At 55.3% G+C, this 15,822-nt stretch overlaps 1 protein-coding gene across 1 annotated transcript; it reads right to left on the bottom strand.

Moving 5' to 3' along the window:
• Nucleotides 1-2,906: 2,906 nt before the first annotated feature.
• On the bottom strand, nt 2,907-4,136 carry CkaCkLH20_04147 (vegetative cell wall protein gp1; the record flags this gene model as incomplete). The annotated part of the gene is made up of 1 exon (XM_038886866.1): nt 2,907-4,136. The coding sequence occupies one exon, from the start codon at nt 4,134-4,136 to the stop codon at nt 2,907-2,909; it is 1,230 nt and encodes a 409-aa protein (XP_038747570.1).
• Nucleotides 4,137-15,822: the final 11,686 nt, after the last annotated feature.

The raw sequence follows: 15,822 nt of genomic DNA, 5'->3' as shown, positions 1-15,822 counted from the left end.
CTGCAGGGTCGTGATTGGGCCGCCTTAGCGCCGAGCTCTCCAAGCCCATCCCGTCCCACTGCAGCATCTCATCACTTCCACCACCACCACCTGCCTCCCTCGAAATACCAAAACCAAACCTCCTTTTTCCCAGCCTTGTGATATTTTACTTCTTCGCGACGACGCAGCCACACACTCCCGCCAACCCCGGGACGAGCAAAAAGAAAAGCAAACGCTCAGCCCGTTCACCCGCGCCGCCGCAACCACCACCGCAAAAATGGCGCTCTCAATCACACGCTCGTCACACCGAGCTCGACAGAACCCCCCCGGTCAGGACCTGATTGAGTGCTCCCACACCAAGACATTATATTCACAAACATTCACACAATTTGCTTCCCCTCCGTACACCATCATCCATCCTCTCCAATCCGGTATAGTTCCATCACAATTGTCCCTGCCTGGTAGGTGCTTGCCAAAACGGAGCTCCAACCACCGCAAATAACCGCCTAAATGACTCTTCCATCACATCACACATCTGAAGGCAACCACCACACCAGCAAGAAAGCCAGCCACACCGAGCGGTAGGACAACCCGCCGCGGTCTCGTCTCGGAGAAGCCTCAAGCACAATCACAAGGTTGAGTCAAGCACACCTCCAATCAACAATCCCCTGAGAAGGGAAACCACAGTACATCCTCAATCAGCCGAGCCTCGCGAAAACCTGACATCTGAGGTGCGCGCCGCGATACCCCCTTCCATTCACAGGACACCGTCCCCAGCCTCGCGAGTCTGTACACACGCGCAACCGCGTGAACGACCGTGTAAGCGCAGCATCTGGCCATCATACCCTTGAACCTGCCATACAGTAGTCTCTTCTGCCTGTTCACACAGGACTGCTGTCGCTCGCGCACACATCTTGACGCCAGGCGGCTGGGTACCGCAAGGCAAACAAAACAAACATTTTCCCCTCGATATCTCGAATACACGCAGCCCCGTGCCAAACGCGCCTCATATCCTGTCAACCGTGCAGCACACGCAAACATGAGGTCTCATTCTCCTGCGAAGAAACCAAACGCACAAGCACTCCCAAGACCGTAAACTCGCAACATCCATCCAACCAACCACACTCTCCCCTCCCCAGCCCCGTCCTCGTCTTTCCAAGGGATAAAAGAAAAATCTCTCCCGTCGGAGACCCAAAACCATCCGACGGAAAACGGGGGGTGGGAGGAACATCAGAGCGCATCGAGTCAGTATAGAAAAAAACAACAAACCTCACACCCCCATCAAACAAAACTATTTTCCATAACCAAAGTGAATCATGTCTCGAAGCCCAAAGTCCACTACCGCGCAAGGAACACGCACACTCCCCCCTAAGCAGAGCCTCCTCCGTCGGGCTCAAAGAGACACGCGTATGTTCGAAGTTGTGTCTTGTCTGATACGTAAATGTTTGTTATTCTGAACTTATCGGCGCGCGCCACGGAAGAGTGACGAGACATGCGTTGAGGTTTTTTAGTGAGGCTGAATCTCGCCCAAGTCAAATTGTACGAATCCCGTCAGGTTTTCTGCAATCACTGAAACATATTTGTTTTTTGCTTGTGACTCCCGGACACACCTAACCTTGCTTGCTCTACCAAGCCAGAATATCATCGCGGCGCGCAGACCGCCGCACCACTCGCCCAATTCTACCCAAAAGTCCCAGCGACCTCGTTCCCATGGTCATTTGACACAGACAATTAAGCATGATGTTGCGTGACAAGGGGGCAGAGGGATTCGATATTCGCATGAAGACAATCCGGCCAGGGTGCCGGGGGTTCCAGCTCGCGTACCCCGCGCATGACCTCATAACACAAAGAGCCCCGCGAACGCTCCTTTGAACCCCCCGGGGGGCCGCACGGCCGCCGTTCGAACCCCCCCGGCCACCGCGATGCGTTCGAAGGCCGGGACGCGGGACAACAGTTCGCTTCGAACCACGTGGATCCCCTTACCTGCAATGGCCCAAGGATGATGTGAATTGCGACCGGGGGGCTCTTGGTGATGAACTGGGGCCACAGGGAAAGACACGTCACGGTGCAAAAACGCAAAAACGACTTCAAATGTGTGAAGGAATGATACACATCTGCTTTCTCAACTACTACCGACTCATGCGTACACCGAGCCAATGAAAAGGGGTATCTTATGCCAGCACTCTCCTACACCCTGCTCTCTCAAGAAGGAAAATGTCGACTCTATGCCAATGTTGAGAGTCGCAAACATGAAAGTGCGATGCGCCTCCAGGCGCTGCCGGCCGCTGCTGTGCTAATAAACAAGTAAATCCAAAACCCTCGCAAGTCGCGTCCGTCTAAAAGTTCAACTCGTCCTTCGCCAAAATAAAAATAAAATTATTACAGTTCTTCCGTTCGTGTGCCAAACACAGCGCAGCAAACACAAAAGAGTATTCCAGAATAGAGCGCTGTTCCATGACTCAGCCGCAAATGCGGTCTCAGTCGTCCGTCAAAATTCTCGTAGCCGCAATCAAAGCATGCTTTTGGTTTCCCAACACAGGGTCGACGTGTTCGTGTAGTTCATCCTCGTTTGTCCCATTCGCAAAAGGGGATTCGGAATCGAGTGGTCCGTAGGTATCTTGGGTATCGAAGAAAAGAGATCCTTGGTATGTATCCCAGATGCATAACAGCTCGCGCCGGATTATGTTTATGGTGATAAGAGAGCAGGCCCGTATCCCTGGTGCATAGATAGAGATGGAAAAAGGAAACTCCCTAGGAAGTAAGGCCCGGGCAACAGATTCCTAATCGTACAATGGGCAACTCCGTCCGTCGGTTCGATATCGGTTTTTTTGGTGTTTTCGGTATTTGTGGCTCGGTGGGATTGTCCAGTGTCCAAAGGCATCCGGGCACGAGACAAAGGAGACCAGACAGAGTGTCCGGGGAGGATTCTAAGCCGTGGGGTTGCGCAAGATGTCATCGCAGTTGGCATCGAATCTCAGGTTGAAGAGACGAACACCCTGCATAAAACGCTCCGTGTCGTCAAGCTTGCGCTCGCGACCAAAGAGGGTCTCGACAAACTCGACACCGGCGTTCTTGCCGAGGGAGCCGCCCTTCTTAGCGTTGAGCATGGGAGTCTCGCAGGACTTGAGGAGCTTGCGGAGCTTGTCCGTCAGGCGCTCGCCAGAATCGATGAAGTCATCGAGGATCTCCTTACTGTCCTTGCTGCGAACAGTCTCGACGATATCATCCGCGCGCTGGATCTTGCCTGCCAGTTGGATCAGCAAGAGCCAAAGCTCACCAGCCATTTCGGTGATGGGAGTGCCCTGTCCGTGGTGGAAGACGGTCCAGTCGTAGATCCACTTCCCGAGGGAGTTGGAGTCGAAGACACTGCCAAGCAGGAGAATGGGCTCCTCGGTCGGATCCCAGTTCTTGAGGGAGTAACCCGGGGGGATCTTGTGCCTCTTGGCATCAGCCTCGGTGGCCTGGCGAGGCGGCGGGGCCTTCCTCTGCTGGGAGCTGGAGGGACGGACGGTGGCGGACCTCACGGGAACGGCTCCCGAGGGGCGGCGGACATGGGTGGATCTCTGGACGGGTCGAGAGGGAGAAGGCTGCTCGTACGCAGTATCAATGTATCTGAATCCGGTCTGCTTAGGATAGTGGTAATCAGTGACATATCCTCGACCGGCGTCTTCATAGAAATATGTCTCTTGAACAGAGTGCCTCTTGTTCCTGGAGGGTGACGACTGCGTAGGTAGCAGGTAGGTACGGCCATCCACCTCAATGATCTCGTCCTCGTCGGATTCCCCGAGGGGCGTGGAGGTCCGGACATAGACAAAGGAACTTCGGCGCCCGCGCCTGAGATGCGACGGAGTGGCCCACGAGTGCTTGCGCGAATGATGACCACTACTCACATTCAGATCTGCCGTGGCATAATGGCCATCGCTGGTGTACCGGGGCGAAGCCGTCGGGGGACGAGGGCTGTATTCGCTGAAGCCGGAACTGGCATGACGGAAGTGCGCACGAGTCGCCGGTCGCTGGGGAGTGGCACTCGGGTAGTAATACTCGGAAGAGCCCCGAGGAGAGGGAGTTGGTGTTGCCGACTGGAATCGTTCCCGGGCGTAGTAGTAGTCATCGCCGCGAGGCGTGGAACCGGAATAGGGCGAGTTGTAGTGGGCCATGTTGGACGATTTCTTGGATAGCGTCCCAAAAGTCTTCGTTTCGTTTGAACGTCAGCGTCTCCTGCTGCTGCTGCGTCCTCTGGATGACTCTTTGCGTCGATCCTCTCAAATATATGTAGAGGTGGTTCGGTTTTCTGGTTTCAGATGTCGTCGATGTCGTGCCGGTGTCGAAGCACGAAAGAAGGTGAAGCAAGTCACCTTGATATACGGTCGGAAGATATGGGAGGAGTGTGTTGTCTTCTGTGTCCAAACATGACCAAGTTGGATGACTGCTGTTTACCCCGTCGATGACCAAGGGTTTGATCTGGATCGCCAAGCTCTGAGAATCTTCGCGGCCTGGGGGGTTTGGTGGCGGAAGATGCTGGTAGCTTCGAGAGACTAGCCCGCGGAGCGAATAATGACGTCTGATTTGATGACGGATGGTGGATGAGGCTAAATGGTGATCGTTCAAAGTGATTGGCAAAAGCCAAAAATATGAGAAGACAGAAACTGAATCAGAGGTTGGAGTGGGTGAACCGCTATTTAATTCGATTTTGTGTGCGAGGAGAAGAGGGTGAGGGAAACAGGATGGTGGACCAAGGGGGTGGTGTGCTTGGTGGGACTTGGAATGACTGTGGACTTTTGCCTGAGAAAGCCCTTGATCCTTGCTTCCTGCACCGACAGGGATGGCAGGGGTGGCTGGCCTTAGCGTGCTGAGGACACGGAACATGGACCGGCCCAATTTAGGCCGCTTGGAGAACCATCTGAAAAAGTTCCCGTGAAAAGGGGTGTGTGTGTAGGAGACTTGGATGAAGTATCTTTCCGCCGTGTCTCCAGCCCGTAAGGAGGGTGCAAAAATATCCAGCAGCCACACCGTACAATGTCAGTCGCTCGTGATTGCTGTACCGCTGAGAGAGGTGGTGGTGCTCTTCTCTCAGTCCCAGGCCAATCGTCGGGCCGTCGTCCGAAGTAGTGATTTTGTTTCGTGCGTCTATTACAGCGAATCCAACGCCAGCAAACTGCGACTCAGCTTACAATGTCCTTGGTTCGCCTGTCGAACGCACCAATGCGCAGGCGTCTTCAGCCAACTCGAATCCTGATTGAGGAGGATGAATGATGGTGATGAGGCCGATGACTCTTGCCGCTCACGCTCAGTCCGTTCGTCTCGTGAGTCTAGTTGGTCCGGCGCAGCAAGCCAGTGTCAGTCAGTGTAGTGATATCCGCGCAATAGGGGTCGTGCTGTGCCTTCTTTCGTGTAATAACGAGGCCAAGTACAGAATGCCACTATTGTATTGTCGATGCCTTGGCCAGATGCGTTTGCTCACACTCGACTGGCTGTACTCGTAGCAGTATCCGTATCAGGCTGCTGATTGCTTTTTCTTCCCGTAGTGTTCTTTTCCGGGAGTGACACACACTATTGTCTACCGCGGTGTTTCGGGAAGGTTGCTTCTGTGTCAATCTCAACCTGCCATATCCGTCGACGCCGGGTAGAATGGGACAGAAAGCTGAAGATCGATTTTCACACCTTGGCTCGTCTTGCTGGATGACAGAGAGTCAAGACTGGGAGTGGGAGGCCTTGTCGTTTCGATGAGTCGACGCCAACGTCCGTGGGATCCCGGCTAGAGTTCCTAGTGTAATCGCTGGGCGCAAAATTTGAAAAAGAACCCCAGGAATAAAAGTCCAGCGATCCCAGTGATTGCTTGCGCTGCCGTGTGGGAAATTTCGACTGTGGTTGGTAAGCGAAATTGGCCTCTCGCACGAACAGGCGTGTGGATAATTGAATTTGTAAATGGCATCCAGGCCTCAGTCACCCCCCTCACAAAAAAGAAGTCCAACGGCGAACGGCGCGGCAGCGGGATCTCTCACCGGGTCCAGTGCCGCTAGAGCTAGAGCGTTCAAGGTGAAATTTTTTCTCTCGCTGGATGCCCCTGGCGTAACGTGGCTGGCCGCTGTCCGGTCCTTGATTATCGAACAGGGCTGCAGTTGTTGGGATTCCTGGGGTGAATCATACAGTGTCAAGGTGAAGTCCACCGAAACACACAAGCCCACCGTACCGGCGAGGTCGAGGATTGTGGTAGGCTGAGCAGAGGCTAGGGAAAACCTTGAGATGGGATTGGCATGAAGGTGATTTCGTGGCCTGTAGGCGCAATATCGATGGAGATTCCTCGAGGATGAACGACAAGAGGAAGGGCGTGCGACGATGCTTGTGGCGAAAGGGATGCAGACTCGTCGGTCAAAGTCTGAGGAATGGCCTGTGAATGCTTATTTTCGTGTTGATTCTTGGTGATGGTGTTGAGGTCAAAGTTGGCGTCGTACGCAATAGCAGTATCCGTACAGAGTAGGCAGACGCTGTCTGTTTCGGCCGCGCGGTGGGCTCTCGGTGAAGCTGGATAGGCGTGACAGCGGAGGGAAGGGTCAAGGGTCAAGGGCCAAGGCCCAAGGGAGACGTGAGCGTGAACCCTGGATCGAACTTTTCACGTCCCTTGCCTTGGTTCTCGTCCCTTGGATTTGCGATTGTGGTTGGAAGACCCCTGGCCGGCGTTGAGGCGAAGTCGGTTGCTCGGTCCTGTGGCAGATGAAATGTGCCGCGGGCTACGGATAGAAGTAGAAATGAAAAGTTCGGACCGTGGTGTTATTCGAGAGCGGAATGCGACAGGAACGATGGCGCTTGGCGCTGCGCGACGGGAAAGACGAGCTGGGGCTCGGCAAGACCGGGATGCCAACGACGGGCAGAGAATCGTGATCAATGGCTGCAGCTGCAGTGAACCACAGGCGGGTGATTGACTTGGAGTCTTGGAGTCTTGGAGAGGGCTGGTGTCGTATGGCGGTAGGTTTGTGCTTGATGGTGTAACAGACGTGCCGCTTTATATATGACTGCCTGGATGGTGCAACCGAAGCAAATGAATGATTGAGGCAGACGAAGACGATGGCGGCGTTTGCCTGCTGGTGTTGTTGATGGCAGGTTGCGACGGGCAATGCAGAAGAAAGAGAGAGGAAGGGGCGAGGGCGAGGGCGAGGGCGAGGTCGAGGGCGGGGTTGGATTCAGAGGCTTTTTGATGCACTCAAGAGACACATGACGAAAGAACATTTGAAGCGGGAATCGGGAAACGGGGAGAAGACAGGTGCGTCTTGCATGCAGGTAGGTGATGATGGGTGATGGGTGAGGGAAGATAAGAGGCTCAAAATGAAAGTTCTCGGGTGATGGGAGAAATGGTCACCACACCCTCATGATGACTTTGCCAACGTGAAGAATCAAGTGACCGAGGTGTAAGCGCCTGCAATGGTGACGAAGCTTCGGTTCACGACGATGAGTGGAGGAGTTCGTCCATCATGTGGTCTCATGCAGCCACTTCAACATAGAACGCGGGGTGACGGGGTATGGGCAGAGAGGGGCCATCCGGACCATCGGACCTTTTCCACTCTCCAATGGTCAAGCCATCCCTCCCAATTCGAGGTGAGCCGGTCTGCATTATCAGACTTCACCGCGACTTCACCTTGATCTACATCTGGTCTTACCTTGCCTTAGGTAGGTACCTAAGGTGAGGTCGTTAGCCTCCTTCCTCACCCGGAAAGAGGCATCTACAGAATCCAATAGATGACTAAGGTACCTTACCTCCTGCCGTCTGGGAAAAGAAAAAGGAGGAAAATGGAAGAATTTGGAAGCTCCCGTCGAAAATGCTGATGTCCATGCCCAAGGCACCGAGACCCAAGGTAGGTACGTACTCTTTTCTCCCATCTTCAGATTTTTCAGATGGTTTCCTCCGATTTTTGCCTACCTTATTACTTTCCACAAATCGGGGGATGCGACTTCTGCAAGCCCACGATGATCCGATGGAATTGCACTTTCGGGACTTGGGGATGCACGTCACCCGCTCCTGTCTCGTCCTCGCTTTTCATCTGCCCACCTGCATCGTCCCGAAGGACCACAGCAGCACGTACTTCGTACACCCAGCTGGGACGGTCGTCGTCGTCCTTCGCAATGCAGACCCCTGCATTAGGCTGAGGCCGCCGCCGAGCTGGGATGAACCCGAAAGCAACGACAATTTCAACGTCATTCTATCACTTTAATTGGCATGGCCTACACCAGTCCGTCTTTCCTTTTTGCCTCCTCCTGTCCATCACTGACAATCCGCTAATCAAATACTCCCAGCTCTCCAGCTTTTTCTTCTGCTCCGACCTCCATCCAGTACGACGCGCTACGGATACCCATCACTAGCGGCTTTTCCATGTATTACTGGCGTCTCGACATCCCAATGACTCGAACGCGAAGAGGCAAGAATAGGTATCAACACTACTCTGTACACTACCGACGGGACGGAAAGACGGCGGCACCGGCCAGGGTATCGAATGGAGTCCCATCGCCGCCCCGCTTCGTCGAATGGGATTCATTCCAGCCGATTGGTGATGACCTCAATCGCTTCCGGAAGTCCAGACCCGCCCTCTCTTTTCGGTGCCACATCCCCAGTCCCGTCCCGACTGGCTCGGTCGTTTTTTCTTAGCCCTCTGGAGCCAACCCACCACAATGGACTGGTGGATTGCCGGATGAACCTCGCCTTCTTCCCCGTTACCATTTCCGCCAGTTCAGTTCTCCGCCATCCGGTGCCACCAACAAGCTTGCTTTTGCGCAAGGCGTAGAGGCCATTGAGTTAACAAAGTATCGCTTCCTCCTCACCCTCCTCTACTTCGATGGCTCTTCGTCAACCACGGTGTGCGGTGTGAGCTCGGTCAAAACATCCTCCCCCTGTGCAATAAGCACGCACAGCCGAGCCGGCGCCAGGGGTGGAAAAGGGGGAGTTGGTTCCTCAAGAGGCTGGCGATGGCCCTGTCTCACCTTGCCTCGCTCCCTGCACACCGGCTGGCGTGCCCATTGCTCGCTCTAGGACCAGGCATTTGGTCCGGCATCTCCAATTTCCAACTACATTCATTGGCCTCTCACCTTGAATCCTGGTTTGTTTTTATTGTTGCGACTCACCTCGCTGGCAAGGCAATCGCCGGCCAGACGCACCCTGGCCTTTTGCGGCCCAAGCAGCCATGCACCCAGGCATTGGGTGTCAATTATGGAGTTCGCCTTTTCCACAAACTCTGAATGCTTGTCGTTAACGGCAGGGCAGCGTACTGACCTCGTGTTCGTGAGAACAGAAGGTCGGCCCATCAAACTGTTTTCAAGGATTCGCCTTGAACGAGAGACTCGCGTCTGTCAGTCAAAGGAAAACATTCGACTGAGCCATACATTGCGGCTGGAAAGACCCCTTATTGACATGGCCAAAAGTCTCCTGGAAAGAAAAGGGCCGCTGCAAGGGATTGATCTGGCGCCGACGCCTGTCAGCCAACCTGGAACTTTGAGACCTCGAGGGCAATGGAACACGACGACAGAACTCATACAGGCGCTGCAGCATCCCGTACACAGCGGTGCCATTATTTTCAGCTCATGCAGCCACTGAAGAGAGACGGACCCGCGCTGCGATGCGAGAATTGTATGCACCGGACGCCCTAGGATCGCAACTGCAACAGCGATTTGAACCCCTGGAACGCCCATGTGGCCTCTTTGGCCCGACATGCATCTCAGCGCAGGGCAGCACATGCCACGAGCATCTGCACCGACTCGAGTCTTTTGCTCGACTGAATCGACTCACCTTCCCGCCTGCGACCATCAGCCGAGCAAGAGCTCATATGCACTACCGTTGTTGTGTCCCGGTCTGGCCGGAGGCTCACGGCCTGACTGAGCCGTCGCGTCGTGCCAGCTGTGTCTCGCACGGCCAGCCTCATGTCTCGACCGACGTCTGTTATTCTCTATCCTTCCTGGCAGTTTCCATCTCGTCCAACGACACTACTACCAGGGACCGTCTGAGAGCTGGCGACAGGTGAGGTCAGTGCTGAAGAACATTCCCCGACTAACACTGACTCACCTTGGAGGCGGCCAGAACTGTTCCATTCCTCACCGACGGCCGTCGTGGTTTCTCGTCGTCATGGTTGACCGAGATGACTGAGCATGGATACGAATGCATCATCAACACCAGCCATACACCGCACCAGCCATACTCTGCTCCGTACAGTATCTCAACACGGCCATGATGTTGGCTCGTTATGTCTACACCCACTGCCACGGGTCGCTTCATCAGTCAATAGGCGTTGGTCTTGTTGGGGCCGCTTCGGATGCAGGCACATTCAGAGAAGAAGACGGCCAAAATCACGAAGCTTCGATATCTCTTCAGGACACGCCCCTCTCCCTGTTCCCTGCATTGCAGAGACGAGATAGCGTCACATAGGCTGCAATTCCTAGCGTGCCGGGTGGATGAAGTCGTCGAAACTCCCCTGCCCTGCTTCCCTGTCGGCACCGCATCTGGTGTTGGCTCCACATCGGTCCGTCGTTCACCTCAGCGTCCCCTTGACGCTGGAGATGGAGATGCCATTCCCCCCTTCATATCCATGCCCTGTCTTTCCCCCACCGAGTCCACTCCTACCCAGCTGTCTGGCTGCCGCGCGCTCTTGCGCAGGCTTGTGAATACAGGGCTTCAGTGCGGCATGTCTCTCGCTTGCTTCGCTTCTGTCGATTCCTCCCACCACAAAAAAAAAAGTTTTTCTTGAATGGTGCTTTTCTAGAACACCACAACCCCTTTCCCCTTCACCGTGGGCCGCAAGTTTCGGTCAGCCACGGTCGGCAGGTCATACGTAGTAGACAGGCTACCTGTCTACCGGCCTGTGCTGCCTGCAACGGAGCTGATTGTCTCCCTGCATGTTGTTATTGTTGTCAGTGTTGATCCCAGTCGGTCAACGGTATTGATGTTGGGAAGAGAGCGCCTCTTGTGTGTGCCCTAGCATCCATGACTCTGCGCCCAAGCGGCAGGTTGCGCCAAATGCTGGGTGTAAGTGTGTGGTGGTGCGCACTGCAATTTGCTTTTCCTTGGGCGTCGACGTGAAAAATTTTCATCTCTCACCGAGAAGGAGGGCTCATCTCATTTCGTTTTCCGACCGTCCTCATTCAAGATCATTCCCCTTGTCATGCGAGCCATACCACACCGTACCGTGTTGCTCCGGACATGGCAAGGTCAACAACAAGTCGGCGCACAGTGACTCATAGCAATGCGAGCTCAGCCAAGCAGAAGCAATGAGAAGGAGAAAAACGGCGCGCCATCTGCTGCGTACGGATAGGCGTGCGCACCTTTGCGATTTCGAGGTGTGCGGTGTAGAATCATGATGCGCACCGCCGGTTCTCTCATGCCTTTCGTCCCAACTCTTCCGATTCCTGCTGCACTGCTGTCCAACGCCCGCGGCCTGGAAGTGTTTGCCATATCTGCGCCTTGCCCTATCAGACCCTTCTTCCCAGCTCCTACGACCATGAATGGGCGGGAATACCCTCTGATTGGGTGCCAGAGAACACGTCGCCCGGCGCTCTGCCAGAATCCCCTCCTCTTCCTCCGGCGCAACAACTTCTCGGGCCAGTCGTGCTGGACGGACAGGGCCGTTGGAGGGGGCCGCTAACGCACCACGAGGGCCGCATCCGCATCCCTAATCCTGCGGCCAGGCTCAGGGGTCCATTACATTTGCATTTGCATTCTGTCTGTCTTTCTCGTCGTCCATTCAATGCAGCCCGTTCCATGTCAAAAGTGTGTGCTGCATTCGCAAAGGGGGCCTCTTGCTCCCCTAACCCAACACCTCTGAGGTAGACCTCCAGACACCAACATCACACACCCGTCCGCTCGACATCGACGACGCACCAAAACCCCACCGGCGATGGCTTCAGTGACGTCTTATTCGCCCACCGACCCCTCCAGCTGGGAATGCGCAGCCCTGTCTGCAACCCTCTCGATGCCGCCGGTCCATCAGAGCCCTCTTGCTGGTGTAAGTGCGCCCAGCCCACGCCCCGACTCGGCCTCCCTCAGCATCCGGAAATCCTGAAAAGAAGCCACCTCCTCCCTCCCAAAAAAAGGGCAAGGGCTATCGAGGCTTGCTTCACTGACAAACCCGCCTTGCTATTCTCTAACCTGCCCCTCTCCATTCAAACCTGCTCCGGCTGGCCGGGTCCGGGTCCAGACCGCAAATGTGACAGGCGCAGCAGCAAACCACACTGCGCACTGCACTCACCGACTCTTTGGCCGTCCATGGCAACCGCCCTACGATGACCTCTTCTCTTCAATCGGACCAGTCCACCGTCGCGGACCAGCGGGGCACTCGCATGGCATTGCATATCGTTGCAGATGCGATGGAGGGAAGAGGAGGGGTATTTTTGCGTCTTCCATGCGCGCATTCAAGCCCTATTTTTTTGGCTTTTCTATTTTTCATCCCCCTCTTGCGTCCCATATATGCCCGCTGCCGGTTGGGCTCTTTGAAGAAACGGCTTCGTTCCCATACGCCCGACCACGGCGTCGTTAGGGCTGGTGACGTAGAGGGTCGCGCACACGATGATTTTCCGACAGCGACAGGCTGTTTACCGCTTTATCGTCATGTGGTCTTGTATGAGGCCATGGCCCATCAAGAGACGTGGCAGGAGACACACGATATTGCTAAGAATGATGATATATCGCGGGCGCGTGATGGACTGCCTGTAAGAGGTCAGGACGCGACCTAAAGATCAGCTCACAGGGTTTACCTGCCTACCTGCCGACCTGCCTGCCGGGCTCACTGCGCAAGGAGCCGAATGCCCGTCTACTTGGCTGACAGACAACAGACGGGTAGGAAGACGGTTCCCGGGAGACGGTCAAGCGAACCGGACGGGATGCGACCTCCGAAGCTCGCCGGCCTTGCCATGCACCAAGAGTGGGTATTCTCGTCTTTGACCTCGAAAATCCGTGCCTGTTTCGGTGTGGAGAGGGATGGATGCTGGAGGAGAGAGAGAGTCTGGAGAAAAAGCGGCTGTCAACCCCATGTCTGGCTTTCGCGCGCTCCGCTCTCGGCTGGTTGGTCTCCCACGACGATGATCAAGAGCGGTAAACGATGATGAGATGGAGGGACAAAAGGCCCAGGAAATATCCGCCGCCGTCGGACTGGTGTCGAATAACATGACTGGATGTTCCCGGACGGCCCAGACAAGACAAGCGGTGATCCCTTCAAGTTTCCCACCCGCAGGATCGCTAAAGAAGATTTTCCCTGATTTTTTTTTTCTTCGATTCCGAGTCCAGATGCTCCGTCTCCTCGCGAGACAACGCATCAAGCACTACCACCAACACCTAACCTCGACAGCCTGCACCACTCACTCACTCACTCACTCACCAACGAAACGACCCCGTCCTCTTCTCGCCCTGTCTGCACGCCTCGCTTTTAAACGCCATGCTGGCCATCGCACGCAAACGCAATGCACGCCGCTGGAGTAATTCCAGAAGCCAGAGAGAGAGAAAAACACTAATCGTCATGTAACGTGTGCAGAACAAAGGCGCAGATATTCAGACTACGGAGTACACTACTGCGGGCATGTCCCCCCTGCCAAAGGTCGAGCGACCTATCGGCAGGGGGTCGCATGGGGTTTCTGCAACGACGGGCGGCAGCAGCAGCAGGAGGAGCAGGGCATGGAGCTGGAGGGGCCCAGTGTTGATTTTGACTTGCATTTTTCTCCAATTCACGAATGGTGTAGCGAAGATGGAAAGAAGGGTTTGGGGACGAGGGGGGATTGCGGGATGCGAGTGCGTTCACTGGTCCGATCTTCTGGGTGAGTGCGAGCCAATGGCGGTCGTTGCATATGAGATTGGGATGATAGGTCTGTTGCTTTCGATGTCTGCGCCGATATGTCGCCTTCGAACTGAGGAGATGGGTTTACGCGGCCGTCGGTGGCTAGGTCGCGAGGAGAACCGTCGGAGGACTGTCCATCTCCGGTCGGCGAACTCTCAGTCCTCACCAGACGGCGTGCGCTCGCCGGACAGAGTACGGACACTGGACGTCCTCGACCACAGTCCTTCGCCTTCGCCTTCGCCGCGTAACACGTGAGTCAACTCACCCTGTCCCCGTTGCGCGGATGTTGGGCTGCCTCCGTCGGCGGTGGACTTAGACGGCGCGATATCGCCAAATTCCCCAACCAGACGCGCAGCCTCGAAAACGAACGTCGTCCGTCCGTCCTCGTAACCCCCAAGAACGCCACACCCGTGCAACGGGTTGCGACCCTCCAAGTTCGGGGTGGCGCAGACGATCATTCATCACGTGGGACGAGACCTTTGAATGTTCAACATTCAGGGCTCCTCACCAATCACTTTCTCACGGGCGGTCCGGATGGGAAAAATTACAGGAAGGGTGGATTCGCCACCTCCGGATCGCCCGCCCTCGGTCCCGGGGCTTCGGGCGGCGTCCCCCATCCCGCGCGCCAATCCTTGAAGAAAATCCCGGCTAGAACCAAAAGTCTTTCCGGACTTCACCACCCTTTCGGGATTGATGAAGGTGAAATGACTCTTTCGCCTTCGGTAGTCTTCGATCATTTCCTGGGTGACAAATACGTTGGGCGAATATCGTCGTTGATGTGTGTGCAATTCCACCTCCCGAGGGGCTATGCCATGTCTGCGAGGAGCAGTACTTACCGCGAAAGTAGACTGAGAGATCGGGCTTGTTCACACACCCCTCTCAGTTACTTCCCTCCAAATGTACCATTCATTTCATTTTCCTCAATCCTGCGCGCTGCCATACTGTGCACCTAACGTGGGCTCTTCTTTGCGCGGTCGTCGCTGCGTATGACGCAACGGGTGCAGGGCGCTTGCAGCAGCGTTGGGTTTGGTCGTCGTCGTCGACCTTTGGGCTGCGATGCGCCGCGCCGCGCCCTGCCATCTGGGCTCACCTCACCCTCTTTTTTTTCGCTGCACTCACTCACACTCACACACCACACCACACGAGGGCGACCTCGTGGTTGTAAGGCCTTGGGCAGCAAGAAGAAGAAGCAAAAGAAAAATTTAAGGATGCGTCAAAGGTGCGTTATCGCGCACCCTGCCAACTCACCCCGATTGAATTTTTTCGATGGGTGTCGTCCGATCTGTTTTTTTGGGGTCCAGATTTCCCGTCTGCTGACAATTACATCCAACTTACACAACACACACACTCACTCGAGTTCCTGTCATTTCCTTCCCGTTCGATTTCCCCCCGATCGTCCTGGTGCTGTTTTCTCCTCTTGAATACCCGTGATTAGTTGCTTGGCGCACGCCCTCTCCCTCTCCCTCTCTGTCCCGAGTCGCAGCACGGGAGTCACTTTCCTGCTTTCATTCACGCTTGATTCGCTGGTCTGGGTCGGTGACTCATATTGAGCGATCGTTGCCCGCGCCCTGCCAAAGTTCTAGAACCGAGATCCTCAACGCACTGGTAGAGACGGCCGTGCATTTTCACTCGCTGCGGTATATCGGGTGGTTGGGGGGAATTGGTGTAACTGTGATTCGGGCGTGGAAATCGATATATCGCCACCTTTGCAATTGAGTTGTAGCCGTAACCGGCTTGGGGGCCAGGCACCGGCCGCCTCGATGACGACTCTCGTCCCGGCGCCTCGGGCATTGGAGGGTTGACGGTAGCGAATCGTTCTTCTGCTCGCTTCGTTTTGGAGGTCGCGTAGGCAGCAGTGTTGCTTTTCTGTCGAATGAGACGGGGCGTAGATGTTGGGTGTGACTGTTGAGATGGAGGCTTATCTTGTTTCTTCCCGAGACAACGTCGCCTTGCTTGGAATGGTATTTCGTAACGGGTTGGATATCTGCACAGCCTCCGTGCCTTCTCTATGAGTCTTACACGTCTTGCGTGCTCCGGGGCTTTGGTG

This window comes from Colletotrichum karsti (assembly GCF_011947395.1).
Source record: "Colletotrichum karsti strain CkLH20 chromosome Unknown Scaffold11, whole genome shotgun sequence".
In the NCBI taxonomy this organism is placed as follows: Eukaryota; Fungi; Ascomycota; class Sordariomycetes; order Glomerellales; family Glomerellaceae; genus Colletotrichum; species Colletotrichum karsti.
The sequence above is the reverse complement of the archived record's forward strand: the minus strand, read 5'-3'. Positions and strand labels throughout refer to the sequence as shown.